The following is a 15,693-nucleotide window of genomic DNA, read 5'->3' as shown; positions in this document are numbered from 1 at the left end:
CTCTCTCTCTCTCTTTTAAATTTTATCTTTTTCTTGTCTCCTTCTCTCTCTTTTAAATTATATATTCTCTCTCTCTCTCTCTCTCTCTCTCTCTCTCTCTCTCTCTCTCTCTCTCTCCTTCTTATTTCTCCCTTTCTCTCTGTCTTAAAAAATATTTAAATTTTAAGAAGACTTTTCTCTATTCTCTTTTTCCCCATCGCTCTTCCTCTTTCTCATTCTCTTCCTCTCTTCTTCTTCTTCTCTCTCTCTCTCTCCCCCATCTCCTCTCTTTTCCTTCTCTCTCCTCTTTTTTCTTTTTTTTCTCTCTTTAAATTTTTTTCTTTTCTCTTTCTTTTAAATTTTCTCTCTCTATAATTCTCTCTCTATGTTCAAATTCTCTCTCTCATTTTCTTCTCTATGTCTCTCTCCCCCCTCTCTCCTCTCTTTTCCTTTTTTATTTTCCTCTCTCTCCCTCTCTCTTAAATTTTATATTTCCTCTCTCTATAATTCTATTTCTCTCTGTTCCCCCTCTCCCTTCCTCCCTCTCATCTTCTTTCTTTTTTTCTCTTTGTATATTTCTCTCTCTCTCTCTCTCTCTCTCTCTCTCTCTCTCTCTCTCATTTTAATTAAAAAGAAAGTAGCCATTTTTTTTTCTCTTTAAATTTTTTTATTTTCTCTTTCTTTTAAATTTTATATTTCCTCTCTCTATGATTCTCTCTCTATGTTCAAATTTTTTTCTTCTTCATCTTATTTTCTTCTCTCTATCTCTCTCCCCCCTCTCTCCTCTCTTTTTCTTTTTTCTTTTCCTCTCTCTCTCTCTCTTAAATTTTATATTTTATCTCTCTATAATTCTCTTTCTTTATTTTAAATTTTATATTTTCTCTCTCTATAATTCTCTCACTGTGTTCAAATTCTTTCTCTTCTTCTTATTCTCTCTCTCTCTCTCTCTCATTTTCTTCTCTCTGTCTCTCTTCCTCCTCTTTCCTCTCTTTTTCTTCTCTCTCTCTCTCTCTTAAATTTTATATTTTCTCTCTCTATAATTCCCTTTCTCTCTGTTCCCCCCTCTCTCCCTCCCTCCTCTTCTTTCTTTTTTACTCTTTTTATATATATATATATATATATATATATATATATATATATATATATATATATATATATAAAATTAAACTTTGTATATTTCTCTCTCTCTCTCTCTCTCTTTATTTTAATTAAACAATAAGTTTACATTTAAAAGTTTAATCTGAGAGAGAGAGAGAGAGAGAGAGAGGGGGGGGAAAGGGGGGATAAATTTAATTAAAAAGGGGAGCTTGGGGAAAAGAAAGAGAGAGATTATAAGTGGGAGAGAGGGAAGGGGGTTTTAATTTTAAAAAGGGAGGTGGAGGGAAGGGAGGCTTTACTAAAAAAAGGGAGGAGGAAGAGAAAATAAGATATTACACGTGAGAAAGAGAAAAGGGGAAAGGGAGGGAGGTTTGGAAAAGGGGGTAGATTCGGGAAGCCCTCTAGAGGTTTGGGGCTTTCCAAACCTAAAGCTAAAATAATATAGTAGCAAGATATTTTAGTTTATTTTTTCTCCTCTCATGGTTCTATCTCTCTCTCTCTCTCTCTTTTCTCTCTCCCTCTCCTCTTTTTTTTCTTTTTTTTCTTCTTATTCTCTCTCTCTCTCTCTTCATTCTCTTTTTAAATTTTTCTTTTATCTCTTTCTCTCTCTTCTTTTTTTCTCTTTGCGCTTTTCTTCTCTCTCTCTCTCTCTCCTCTCTTTTCCTTCTCTCTTTCTCCTCTATTTTATATTTTCTCTCTCTATAATTCTCTCTATATGTTCTCTCTCTTTCTCTCTCTCTCTTCTTTTTCTTCTTCTTCTTCTTTTTCTTCTTTCACTTTCTTCCCTTCCCCCTCAGTCTCTCTTAAAGTATGTAAATTTTATCTTTTCCCTATTTATAATTCTCTCTTTATGTTTATATTCTCTCTCTCTCTCTCTCTCTCTCCGCCCCCTTTTATTCTTCTCCCCTCTCTCTTTATTTTCGTTTTTTCTTCTCCCTCTCTCTTTTAAATTTTATCTTTTTCTTCTCTCCTTCTCTCTCTTTTAAATTACATATTCTCTCTCTCTCTCTACCCCTCTCTCTCCTTCTTCTTTCTCCCTTCCTCTCTTTCTCAAAAAATATTTAAATTTTAAAAAGACTTTTCTCTTTTCTATTTTTTCCCATCGCTCTTCCTCTTTTTTCTTCTTATTTTTCTTCTCTCTCTTTCTTTCTCTCTTTTCCTTCTCTCCCCTCTTTTTACCTTTTTTTTCTCTCTTTAATTTTTTTAATTTTCTCTTTCTTTTAAAATTTCTCTCTATAATTCTCTCTGTGTTCAAATTCTTTCTCTTCTTCTTCTTATTTTCTTTCTCTCATTTTCTTCTCTCTATCTCTTTCCCCCCTCTCTCCTCTCTTTTATTTTTTTCTTTTCCTCTCTCTCTTAAATTGTATATTTCATCTCTCTATAATTATCTTTCTTTCTTTTAAATTTTATCTTTCCTCTCTCTATAATTCTCTCACTGTGTTCAAATTCTCTCTCTCTCTCTCTCTGTGTCTCTCTTCCCCCTCTTTTCTCTCTTTTTCTATGTTCTTTTTCTCTATCTATCTCTTTTTTAAATTTTATATTTCCTCTCTATAATTCTCTTTTTCTCTGTTCCCCTTCTCTCTCCCTCCTCTTCTTTCTTTTTTGCTCTTTGTATATTTCTCTCTCTCTGTCTCTCTCTTTTTCTTTTTATTTTAATTAAACAAAAAGTTTACATTTAAAAGTTTAATCTAGGAGAGAGAGAGAGAGAGAGAGAGAGAGGGAGAGATTTAATTAAAAAAGGGAGGAAAAAGAAAGAGAGAGATTATAAGAGAGAGAGAGAGAGAGGAAGGGGTTTTAATTTAAAAAAGGGAGGTGAGAGAGGGGGAGGGAAGGCTTTAATGAAAAAAAAGAGGGGGAAGAGAAAGAGGGGAAAGGAAAAAGAGGGAGGTTTGGAAAAGGGGTTAGGTTCGGGAAGCCCTCTGGAAGTTTAGGGCTTTCCGAACCTATAACTAAAATAATATAGTAGTAAGATATATTTCTCTCTCTGTTTGTCTTTCTCTTTCTCTTTTTATTTTAATTAAACAAAAAATTTACATTTAAAATGTTAATCTAAGAGAGAGAGAGAGAGAGAGAGAGAGAGAGAGAGGAGAAATTTAATTAAAAAAGGGAGGGGAAAAAAGAGAGAGATTATAAGTGAGAGAGAGAGGAAGGGCTTTTAATTTAAAAAAGGGAGGTGAGGGAGGGGGGAGGGAAGGCTTTAATGAAAAAAAAAGGGGGAAGAGAAAGAGGGGAAAGGAGAAAGAGGGAGGTTTGGAAAAGGGGTTAGGTTTGGGAAGCCCTCTGGAGGTTCGTGGCTTTCCGAACCTATAACTAAAATAATATAGTCGTAAGATGAAAAAGCGTGTCTTCGTTTTGGTGAAGGTTGGCCCATATTGTGTCTTTTATCTTTATTCCTTTTGCATTTGCTAACTTAAATCATTTCTTTTATCATTTATGAGATTATATATTTCTATGTTTTAAGATGTAAGGTTTGATGTGATCAGTTTCATAGCAACAAAATCAAAGCTTAGCTATGCTCTAAGCTTCCGTCATCTAGCTTCAAACATGAAGAGGATCACTCTAGAACAAATGGAGTCTACACTTTAAATCATTGCTAATCGTCTTCACCTTCATAAAGATCATGGTAAAAACCCTCAAGAACTATAACTACAATTTCATGGGCTAATTTGTCTTCTTTAGCATCCTTCACTCTACCCTCATAATGCTATCCTCAATGGCACCCTCTTTGAAATATCACCATCTTTAAGACATTTTGAAAAAATAGTAAAGCTTATAAGCTTAACATAATCACAAGCTTTAATAATAATTATAATCCTATTAATCACATTAAGGGGTCACTTATCTAAGCTACCTTTTCTACAGCAAGGCTCATGATATAAAATTGCAAAGTTATCATGTCACTACCTATACTTTAGTCAAGAATCCTCTTTAGAGCTATTCTCAAGGTACTATAACTTCTTACATATGAGAATTCAAGATGGTGCAAAAGTGAAGTTTTTATATGAAATTAGATTAAACATAGATTTTACAAACATTTAGCATTTAGTGAAATATTTTAATCTAAAAGTGACCCTAACCCCATATTTCACAACAAGAAGCAAAAATTTATATATTAACTAGCTTTGGGATCTATTTTGATAACCCTACCTTCAAGATTAGCAATATATTATTAGGTAATTATTTATATGAATTTTTCTTATCTATAACCCTCTAAATATCCTCATGACATGATTTGGAATGCTTAAATATTTGTCTCTAAATTAAGCCTTTGAATTGACCCAAACTTGGGTCAAATTTTCCAACCCTTGTAAAGCTTCCCAATAAAATATTTTTCTCTAAATTAAGCCCTTGAATTGACCCAAACTAGGGTCAAAATTTCTAGCTCAAACCCTTATAAAGTTTCCCAATAAAATAAATTTAAATTTATTTAAAATTTAGGTATACTAAAATAAGTAAAGCTATAGCTCATATAAATAAATACAACTTATATTAAAGATTATTTTAGCTAAATATTGATAATTTTAATGTAAATTTTAGCCAGCTTTACCAATTGATCTCTTTATCGAAGCAATATGATCGTGTGCAAAACTAGAGAATAGCAAAAAATTTGTATTGTTTCTCTCTCCAAACTATTAAAAATCTTTTGATGCATATAATACTTTGTATTTTGATTGATATTCATGTTTTCTGGGAATTTAGATATAAGATATGGATATGCATAGCTATGTAACTCAATATTCCATAATAGAGGATGACAAATCATGCTTTCCTCATAAGGGAGGTTGGGCCCTAGTATGTGTTTTATCTTTATTCTTTGTAAATTCGCTGAAGTAAAATTTTTAATGTTTAATGAGATTATATATTTCTACGTTTAAAGATGTAAGGTTTACCACAAGATTTGATTAGTAACAATACATTCATGATGCAAAGGATTATTAAGAGATAAATGGGGAGTTGGTGGAACTCCATATATAGAGGTACCAATTGAAGCCCGTGACTAATGCAAGAATATAGTCTCTCTTGCTAGAAACCAACAAGGATGAATATTTGAAATCCCTTACCAATAAACCTAGACTAAAACAACATTACATAGGCTTGATATCTCTACAGAAACTAGTGAGCAAACTCATCCCCTAGTGGGACATTACCCATGAAAAAGAAGAAACTACTAGAAGTTAAAAAATAAGCATATCTTTGCTTCGTACCGTGAAGGGAGAAAACCACATAAGCCTTGTGGATTTTTACCTTACAATTAGTTGCTTGTTGCCTCCTCTTCTATTGAAATGGCATAGATCATTACACTTGAAATTTTCAAATCTCCACCATAACAACATTGCTGAGCTTTATTGCAACAAGTCCATTTTCATGTTGTCTAGATTATTAATGCACATCCTTCCATTATCTTTCTTCAGCCCTCAATCGTGTAAAGCATTCTATTGCCTATAAACAATTGCTATGTGGCCTAATGTAGGAGTGCAAGACATGGTAGACATATCTAATTACGATATTAAATGGGGTAAACTTCTTAGATGACCTTATTGGTGATGACACCAATATTATCTCATTCCCCATCTCCCTAGATTCTCGACTTTATCTCATTTCATGATTTTGATTATCCGTCTTTTTGAGTCATCATGGTGGGAGAAAAATCAAAATTAGCAAAATCAATGTGAAAAACATGCAATTAGTATGTATGAAATTAGTTTCCCAAAACAAAAATTGAGTTTTTCATTTGTTTGTGATATACATGTGTAAGTGCCTCTTTCAAACTTTTTGATACACTCAAAGATACTAGACATATAGCACTAAAAGGTCCTCCTAGGTGGTCACTAAAAAATCCTTTTATTGGTAGCCATTGCCCCATATCCACTAGTTGTTGAATGGTGGGACATGGATGCAATTTCATTTTTGATCTAATTGTAAATGCTTGGAATTATGTGATAACAACATGAAATGGGTCAAGGGCAGACAATGCATATATAGGTGACTTGGTTTTGGTGCAAACAAGTAGATGGTAATATGGGCTAAAAGAGTAGGTCCTTTAGTCATAATTCGCACTACATATATTCTTAAGAAATGTCTCGTAGCACATGCTGTCCTCTTTTTTCTTTTTCTCTTCCTCTCCTTTCCTCCACTTTGCTGCAAAAGCACTACCATAACTCAAAACCCCCAATTTTGGTTTTTCTTTTGTTGCACTTGAGCACCACTTTCATCGTTTTCCTTCACCACCTTTGCTTTGCTCGGCTAAGCTCCTACTTTATCGCACATTGATAGAACGTTGCCAAGTTCACATTGGTACGTGATTTGTATTGCATGGAGTCTCTATGTATGTGTGAAGTGTTAAGACTAATAGTCACTTGTTTGCAAACTTGTGGTCTCTCTATTTGCATGCTTATGACATTTGTATGTATTTAGGTGCTTAAGTTTTGCGTTTCTAAGATTCAGACATGACATGGGCCCCTGCGATTATTTGAGGACTTGGAAGATTTGGAGGCTGTTTGGAGGTTACTTTCTAGGACTTTGCAAGTTTTGTTGTCATAGTGTAACCGAGAAAAAACTGTTTTTGAAAACCTCCTCTCAACAAAGCTCAATGGTTTTTTCCAAATCTAGTAAATTAACACTAACAATGACAATGACAATGACAAGTCTAGTGTGGATCACAACACACAGTACCTGGCTAACGAGGAGATGGGAGTTCATCAGAGTACGAGGTCGAGCGGTCACATTGAGAGGACGTTACAAGGGAGGAAGAAGCGTCTGAGGGGCCGGATGTATAAGATTTCGGCACTGCGAGTGTTGTGTAAGGGTGAGCGGGGCGAGTGGCAGGCAGAGCCAAGAGCACGCGATCGCGAAGGGTCTGGCTGACGCGGCGCATGGTGGGGCGGGACTCGGGCGAAGCGTGGCAGCAGAGGAGGGCGACGTGCAGGACGCACATCCAAGCCCGACTCATGGTGGCTGCTGCTTCTTCGTCTTCTTCCGTATATTTACTGTCGCACATGATGGCCGGGTCGAGGGCTTCCATGAGCCTCTCGGTCTGGTGGAGCCGCCACACCCAGGCCAGCAGGTCCCGCACTCGCTGTCTTCCCGCGCCATCGCTTTCTTCTTCCAATTCCTCGACGGCCCGCCGCCCGCACGCCACCTCCAGGGCGAGTATGCCGAAGCTGTACACGTCGGCTTTCTCCGTGGCTCGGCCGGTGTACACCACCTCCGGGGCGATCCGGCCCGGTGTGCCCGCAGCCGTCATGGTCACCGCGCCCGCGCCGTGGCTGATGAGGCGCGCCAGCCCGAAGTCGCTCAGCATGGCCTCGTACTCCTCCGTCAGCAGCACGTTGCCCGCCTTCACGTCTCTGTGAAGCACGCACCTGCACGTGAGCGCCAAAAATGTCAGTCCTGACGCTCGATCTATTGTAGAATCATGACACAGCCATGGGCCATGGGCCATGGCTCCCTCGTCCTGAGTCCTGACCCTCCGTCATTAATTACAATGAGTTCTTCTGACAGTTTCCCATGTGGGAGAAGGGACTGTTTTCCTTCGGTTTTTCCCAATTGTGTTCAAAATCGTGAGGTTCCCACGATATCGCATACCTAGCTAGGTGCACTTGGGCGTAGGTCTTTCCATATTTTGCTCAAGATCGCGAGCTTCCCAGGAGGTATTGCCTACCTAGCTAGGTGCACTTGGGGGTAATGGGGGTTGGCAGTCTCTTGGCCCCCAACCGCATCTAGCTAGGCATGTTCTATGCAGTCCCTCTCTTGTAGAAGCCCATGATGTTGTCATAATGAAATTTTGCAAGAATCAGTTTGATGTTCGATTGAACTATGGCAGCCTTATCCTGAACCCCCATCATTAATCTCGAGAAGTTCTCTGATAGTTTAAGAAGAGTGGCCATTTTCCTTTGTTTTTCCCTATAGTATTTTACGTCATGAGCTTTTGGAAGCGAAGCACCCCACACCCAGCTAGGTATGGCTGGGTGGAAGGGGCTAGCACTAACTGGTATCGCCCTGTCCCCAATCGCACCTAGCTAGGTATGCAGTCGCTCCTTGGCAAGATCATTCACAATGTGGGAATTGTAGCTACCTTCCCAGCCCCCCGTGCAGGTACTCCAGCGCTGCCGCCACACCTTCCAGTACCCGCAGCCTTGTCTCCCCAGTTAGAGCCTCCTTATACTTCTTTCTGTCGAACAGATGCCCTTCCAGACTGCCCTTGCTCATGAACTTGTACACCAACAACGCCTCCCCCCTCTCGTAGCACCACCCTTGCAGCTGCAGCAGGTTGCGGTGGCGGATGCCGCTTATGATTCCTATCTCAGAGCGGAACTCCGCTTCCTTCCTCACTCCTTCCTTCAGCCTCTTCACCGCCACCGTCGATCCGTCTGCCAGCGTCCCTCTGTATACAGCGCTGAACCCGCCCTCTCCTACTTTTTGCTTCTCATCAAAACCTTGCGCGGCCTTCCTGAGCTCCTGGAAACTGTAGCGTCGGACCGCGCTCAACGCCATTTCGATGTTGGTATTGTTGTCATGGCTGCCAATCGGAAGAAAATCTGAGCGCTGCCTGCGCTTCTTCATCTTTGCAATGATAATCGTCAGTGCGACAGCCAGAGCGACGGCAGCTGACGTCGGGGCTAGAACAAACAGAAGCAGCTTATTATTGTTATAAGCCTTGGCGGACGGAGCACAATTACGGCCCGCGCCGATGCAGTGACTGGCCGGCATTTCGTTACTAAAATTCCAAGAATAGATGGCATGCCCTTCCACGCCTTGTGTGGACGGGGCGTCTGTAGCAGAGAAGCCGACATACATGGGAGAAGTTTGGAAGAGGGCAGAGAGATTATATGTGAGCTGCACAGAGGGCAGCAGGGGGCGCTGGATGGAGTACGAATCTTTCCTTGAGATGGATTCAGAGCTGATGTTGGCCATCCAGACCTGGATGAGGCTGTCGGAGGCATCATATTCCACCCAGGCGGCAAAGCTGTAGTTGCTGTAGAGGTAGAGATCAGAGCTTGGGCTGGACGAGTCTGTGAGGTTGGAGGAGATCATGGAATTGATATTGATCCCGACATGGCTGGCGCTGGGGTCGTAGTAATTGGGCGACACATGGGTGTCAAACTCCACAGCGAAGAAACGATCGTCAGCACTGCTGCTCGGCGACGAGAGCTTGGGATTTACGAGGCCAAGGGCTCCTAGATTACCACTGTTCTGGGGAGCCTGAAGGGAGGTCGAGATGAAGAAGGCCATGCCGCTGCCGCAGAGTCCGTAAGGTGCAGTGGTGAGGATCTGGAAGGTGAAGGAGGTGCTGAAGGAAGCATTCACGTCGAAGCGGACGGGGTCCTTGTAGACGATCCTGCCTATGCGGCCGGACTCGTTGGCGTCGTCCCGTCTGGCCGTCGTGAGCCAGATGGCGGAGCCGTTGTGAGACGCGTTCTGGCCGGTGTACCAGCTGCCCTGCCGCACAAACGTGATGTCTGCGATGTCGTCTGCCGTGTCGAATGTGCCATGCTGGAACTGAAGAGCTCTGCTGCGGATCATCATCATCACGTTAATCCCCAGCATGAATACCCCCATCGTTACTAGCTGTCTGCATATCGCCGGCCCCTTCATTGCGATCTCAGAGATCACTTCGTTGTTGCCATTTTGATCCGACGAGGCCTACCGTCCCTGGATCTTCTCAGAGCAACCCTGGTCTTTTAATGTCCTCTCGGAAAATCTAGAATCCCATTGCCGTTAACTGTTGTGTAGTCGTCCAAAACCGGGGGCTGCGGACTCGCCAGAAAATTTCCTTCATTGACTGGCATTCTTTTCTGTGAAAGAAGCGTAACGCGTTGCCGTAAAGAGAGTGTTAACTCAAAAAACAAAAAGGAATAATTAGAACCGGTTTTGCTCAAGGGCTCATCCCCAGTTGGCAGTAGCCATGAGTATGTGTGATTCGCATGCCCATTCCGGAGATCTCGAGACTCGAGAGTCCAGACTTTGAAGATAGATCCTTCGAAGGGTCGATACTTGGGAGACTTCTACTGTCGCAAAGACATACGGAAACAACTTATTGCCACTTCAATATTTATCTAAACAAAAAGGCCCACTTCATTGTTACAAGAGGTTTAAACCATCTCCACTCTAGCCATGGAGGGGATCCCTTTAGCTTTGGGAGGTTTAATGCTGCTTCTACCAAGTTGATCAATGTCTTCACCACAAACATATGTTGTCTATGCAATCTATATCTATACTATCTACCCCATATTTATATATAATGCAGGGATGTTAGGAACGTGAAGCCAGACTTACTAGCAAACATTCACAAGCTCTCAAACCGAAAATTAGAAACTCCCAAACCAAAGACTCATGTTGACAAAAAATAGTTCAAGACTATATTTGTCAAGGGAAAAAAGCCCCCAGGCAATAAGATCCATCAAGAGGGAGAAGATCAGGGGTAACATCGGTTACATGGGTTTTTCACAGCCTGCATACTCCCCTCATCAAGATATTGGCGCAATTTTCGGGCACATTCTTCACGCCATGCTTCTCCTTCTCTCTCCACGTTTTTTTATCAATGTTGCATAAATTTTTTAGTGAGGGGGTCTAACTCCCAAAGGGCACACCCAATTTAGCCTCTCAAATGTCCACCTTTTCATATCTTGACCATTTGTTGGCGATTTCCCCGTCCGGTGTCCGAATCGAGTGCTGTAAATTTCTGCGCGTCCAGCTTGATATCCCGCATTGGCTAGCAACTCTTGACAACCCGCACGTCAGTTTGAAAATTTATAAAAATCAACAAGTGTCGCTCGGGCGCCTTTTAAGCACTTGACGCTTAAAATCGTCCTAGCTGGAGCTGCCGCCTTCGAGGTTGAATATTTTTCCCTTGATATTCGTAATTTTTAGCTATTTTTAAGCACTTCTCGGCATCAAAACTTCACTCTCATTGGCAACCACGGGATAGAGCGACTCAGCCCGTCGGATCCCACAGTAGATCTACACAAAACAACCAAAGGAAGCATCAAGCTGATACAAAATAGATAAATACTAAACATAGCACAATGCTCACCCTACCTCCTAACAAAACCAAGGCATGACATCCACAAGGAGTAGGCCTAGCATAATCTGATAAAAGGTCCGAAGCTAGTCACTGACCAACTGCTCCAACACGGCCAAACAAAAAAGAACTATCAAAGAGGTTGCCCTAAGTGGTAGTCTGAACTACCTACCTAACTAAGGGCAACACAACCAGGAGCTCCTACTAGGTGAGGACTCCTATAGCCTGATCAAGAAGTATTTTCTTTCAGCGCATTTCTTCTTTTAGGGTTTTTATTTTCCATACTCGGGCATGTAAAAAGGAGGGACCTGAGCGTAGTGACCCAAGGAGAACAGGGCATCGGCCTCAGGTCATGTCTCGGTACCCAAGAACCTACCAAGCCCTCGCAAGGCGACACTTAATCCTTTTCTGACGCTCACTTTTATTTTCGCTCCAACCTTCCTTAATTTCTTCTTTTCCAGCAAGATGCCACCCCTAGGAAGACAAGGCATCGGCCCCGGGTCTGACTCGTCCCCAGAAACCTACCAGGCCTTCGGAAGGCAATGATCAACTGCGTATAAATTTTTATTTCTTTTTTTTTCTTTGATAGGGGTTAGAACCCCTTTTTACACACCTTTGTATATTTTTTTTTGTCTTTAAGATATTCAAGGTTTTTTCCTTCTATCATCATTATTTTTTCCTTCGGCAGGCTTCTCTAACTGCCTCACAACTAACAAGAACTCCTAGAACAACCGCCTAGCAGGCTAGCAGAATAGGGTCACGCTAGGACTTCCGTCTAAAACAGGTCTTTCAATGCTTGACAATGTCTTTACAGGAGGCAACGACCACTCAAACCTCCCTCAAACATACTGAACCTAAACCTCGGGACTTCATGCCTTGGACGTCGGTCTCCAATAAGAAACGGAAAATCCCCTACAGGTACACAGATATGAATAGCATAAAAACCACGGTACTCATAAAGGAATGATATCACCTGGAGAGGGCCACGAGAAGCATCCATGCAACAAAAGGCTCCTTCCAAGTTCTTCTTCCGAACTTGTCTAGCACAAAACTAAAATAAGAAACCATTAACCGTACCTGCACTAAACAGACAACTGGCCCTCTTGGCCTAATGAAATAAAGCACTTCACTACAAAACTTGATCGGCCCTCGTGGCCTAACGAAATAAAGCAATAACATCTCACAAAACTAGCCCTCTTGGCCTAACGAAATCAAACAGAATAGCACCTACACATCCCTCCCTAAAAGAATCCAGATATGCAATAAGAGGCTCCTTCCCAAGGAGGAAAACGCAGGGCTCATAGCCCTAAACTAAATGCATAAGGTTATGACCCATCCCTCCTGCATATATAGCAAGAGACGTACGCATAATATGTTGTCTAATCAACCTATGGGTCCAAGATAATAACGATAGATTGGGCTTGGCTACTCTTTGCATCACCCATATCAACCATCGTCTGCCATATATAGCATGTTCTGATAACATTCCCCACAAGCAACCGGGTCCTGTTTCATCATTGATAACAATATCCAAACTAGGACCACAATTGAAGAAGAAGTCTTCCTCATAAGCAAGATTTGCCAATGAATCTGCAAACTGATTCCAGTAACGTGGAATCAGCTGAAGAGACACTCTCTCAAACTCCTCAAGTAGGGTCATAGCAGTTCGATGATACATACAAAGAATGGGATTCCGCACTGTGTATGTCCCATCTAGTTGATTCAGGATCAACTGGGAATCCCCTTTTACTAACAACCGACGAGTACCACCTTGTTTGGCAATATGCAGTCTCATAATCAAGGCTTTATAATCTACCATATTGTTAGTGAATCCTACCTCGAGATAAGCAGCTAACTTCATCGTAACTCTACGTCAGGGATCTCAGATTACTACTCCCACACTCCCTTTTTTATTAGGGCCCCTTGGACACTCCGTCAAAATATAATGTGTACATCCACAATGGGTTTACACAGCCGGCCATCACGAACTCCTCTATTCATAATTATGGTAATCAAAGTTTAGCATGTTGAGAGGATGAACTGATGGCTCCATCCCACCTTCTTCATTAAACTCAACGGGGATACTCGTCAACAGTCGTAAGCAGTGATGGCAGAAGACTTTAATCTCCCACACAAAGGTTCCGTCTTCTTACTCAATCACTTTGTATCCTTTGCTCCACCAGATGAGTTTCCCCTGATAGTATCTCTGCTCCAGATAAGGGTTCTCCAAATAAGGAATTAACCGCCCCATCCACCAGCTTGTAAGCTCTTTTGCAGGTCTCAAATCATCCCCAGCATGGACCTGCAATGCATTGCCATAAGAGGCTTTTTATAAGAGATAGACAAATATGTATGCTCTAGAAAGAGAGATCCTAAATCCCATAAACACAGAGAGGAAAAGTGGTACTATCCAAAAAAGCTATAAAGACATGTACTTGACACTCATTTTAATAGAATGGTACCCTCAATTTGAGTCATTCAAGACTGTGTTTATGAGTCCAAGCTAATATATCTTGGAACCTAATTCACTTGAGTTATAATTACGCATTCTGGCAATGTATTGTGTGTTTGCGTCCACTGTAGCCGATCTAGCTCTAGATCCATGTTTCTCAACATGGTATCAGATCCATGGTTGAGCTAGGTAGCTAGTGGGCATACTTCCCAAAATTACCTCTCTCACTCTCATCTCTACTCAAGCCATCAAATCATCTACTTCCTAGATGCAATCTACAGCACTTCATGGATGCAATCTAAAAGCTACCCGAGAAGATCTGTTGTGTGGGGTAAGTGTTGCAAGGAAAAGAAAAGTGGACAGTGCTATCTACGTGTTACAGAGAAACTCCAAGGTAAGCAACACTGAAACAAGACGAGGGGGAGGGCCTACATTGGCAGGGCAGGTCCTCTTTTCTCTTTTACAGAGAGAAAAAACCGGTGCCTTTGGGATGCAGCAGCAACTCAATTTCTGTCAGAAAAGCGACCTTTGTGAAGACCCTAGCCAAGGTAGGGAGGGCATATATGTGAGGTTGTCTGCGTTGTTCTTCAGTTACAAGAATCAGTGCCTTTGAGGACGCAACCACAACAGCATAGGATGTCTTCCCGTCTCATGAAACCCTAGCTTTGCATGCAAGACAAAGAGAAATCCGTTAGAGAAGGCTACTTGCTCGCCATCATGAGCCACAAGTTCTTCATCTAAGGCAATTGGAAATGCAATGGAACTGTGGATGAGGTAAAGAAGATCATTGATGTTCTTAATGAAGCACAAGTTCCTTCACAAGATAAAGTGGAGGTTGTGATCAACCCTCCCTTCATTTTTTTGCCTCAAGTGAAAAGATCTTTGTGCCATGATTTTGTTGTTGCTGCTCAAAAATTTTGGGTTAAAAAAGGTGGTGCTTATACAAGAGAAGAAAGTTCTAAGATGTTAGTGAGCCTGGGCATCCCTTGGGTCATACTTGGTCACTTAGAAAGGAGGTCACTCTTGAAAGAGTCCAACAAATTTGTGGCCGAGAAAGTTGCCTGTGCATTAAGTCAGCAGTGGCTGAAAGTTATTGCATGCATTGGTGAAACTTTAGAACAACAAGAATCCGGGGAAACTATGGCTATCGTTTCATAACAAACTAAAGCCATTGTAGCAAAGGTTCATGATTGGAGTAATGTTGCCCTTGCTTATGGACCTGTGTGGGCTATTGGCACCGGCAAAGTTGCCACTCTAGTACAAGCCCAAGAGGTCCATGCAGATATTTGAAAGTGGCTTGCAGCACATGTTAGCCCTGAAGTTGCTACATCTGTAAGAATAATCTATGGAGGTTCTATGAATGGGGAAAATTGTAAGGAGCTTGTTGAGAATCCTGATGTTGATGGATTTTTGACAGGTGGTGCCTCTTTGAAGCCTGAATTTATCAACATTGTGTGGTCTGCCCTTATGAAGGTGTGAAGGGAACCTCATGCGGGACATTTATTCAATGCTAAAGCAGGGTAATCAAAATGGTACTAGATTTAAGGTTGACTCCTGTATGCTGCTATAAATTGAAGCTTTAAGCACTCAAAATTATGTATCTACCTACCATAGGGACTAAGTTTTGTTCAATAATAGATATCTACCCATTTTGTTCAAAAACAAAAAAAAAAGTGTCCACCTTGTATCCCCAAAGCACTAAAATGCCTATTAAATCCTAAATCCTATGATCTATGTACTAGTTCAACTCATGTATGCTAAGAAACGTTTAACAAGCCAAGGGAATGTACCTATTTGTATCCATCTCAAATTCATTGAGAAGACTAGAGCACAAGAAAAAGAGCATGAAGACAAAGAAGAAGTTTGAAGAGTGCCAAAGAAGTACAAAGAAGATACTTTCTGCTATTTACAACAAATAATTTCCCATAGTGGGTGTAAAAACCCTTGCCAAAGATGTAAAGTCTCAATCTTTAACTTGACTAGGCTGCCTATGAGCTAGTCTTCTGGGCCATGTTATCATGTAGGGGGGGCAAAAGCCAACAAGTTGAAAGGTGAGAAGGATCGAAGCTTGCACGCGAGCTATGGCGGGAGAGCAAGAGCAAGAAAGAGAGAGACAAGAAATGGGAACTCCAACAGTCACAAT

At 41.2% G+C, this 15,693-nt stretch overlaps 1 protein-coding gene and 1 pseudogene across 1 annotated transcript; one reads left to right on the top strand and one right to left on the bottom strand.

Annotated features, from left to right (window-relative positions):
- Positions 1–6,654: 6,654 nt before the first annotated feature.
- Positions 6,655–10,047, bottom strand: LOC148039089 (putative L-type lectin-domain containing receptor kinase S.7). The gene is made up of 2 exons (XM_087674973.1): positions 8,153–10,047; positions 6,655–7,439 (listed from the first exon to the last, which is right to left on the bottom strand). The coding sequence occupies exons 1-2, from the start codon at positions 9,670–9,672 to the stop codon at positions 6,755–6,757; spliced, it is 2,205 nt and encodes a 734-aa protein (XP_087531099.1). The 5' UTR covers positions 9,673–10,047; the 3' UTR covers positions 6,655–6,754.
- A 4,220-nt stretch (positions 10,048–14,267) lies between these two features.
- On the top strand, positions 14,268–15,065 carry LOC148039088 (triosephosphate isomerase, cytosolic pseudogene; annotated as a pseudogene).
- Positions 15,066–15,693: the final 628 nt, after the last annotated feature.

Source organism: Lygodium microphyllum, chromosome 3, assembly GCF_053477565.2.
Source record: "Lygodium microphyllum isolate KBCC chromosome 3, Lygodium_microphyllum_v1.1.10, whole genome shotgun sequence".
Taxonomy (NCBI): Eukaryota; Viridiplantae; Streptophyta; class Polypodiopsida; order Schizaeales; family Lygodiaceae; genus Lygodium; species Lygodium microphyllum.
The sequence above is the reverse complement of the archived record's forward strand: the minus strand, read 5'-3'. Positions and strand labels throughout refer to the sequence as shown.

Excerpts from the sequence above, each read along its gene's own strand:
- LOC148039089 (XM_087674973.1), bottom strand. The coding sequence starts at position 9,672 with ATGAAGGGGCCGGCGATATGCAGACAGCTAGTAACGATGGGGGTATTC. Across the intron at positions 7,440-8,152 it reads CTGCACGGGGGGCTGGGAAG|GTGCGTGCTTCACAGAGACG; the intron begins GTAGCTACAATT and ends GCTCACGTGCAG.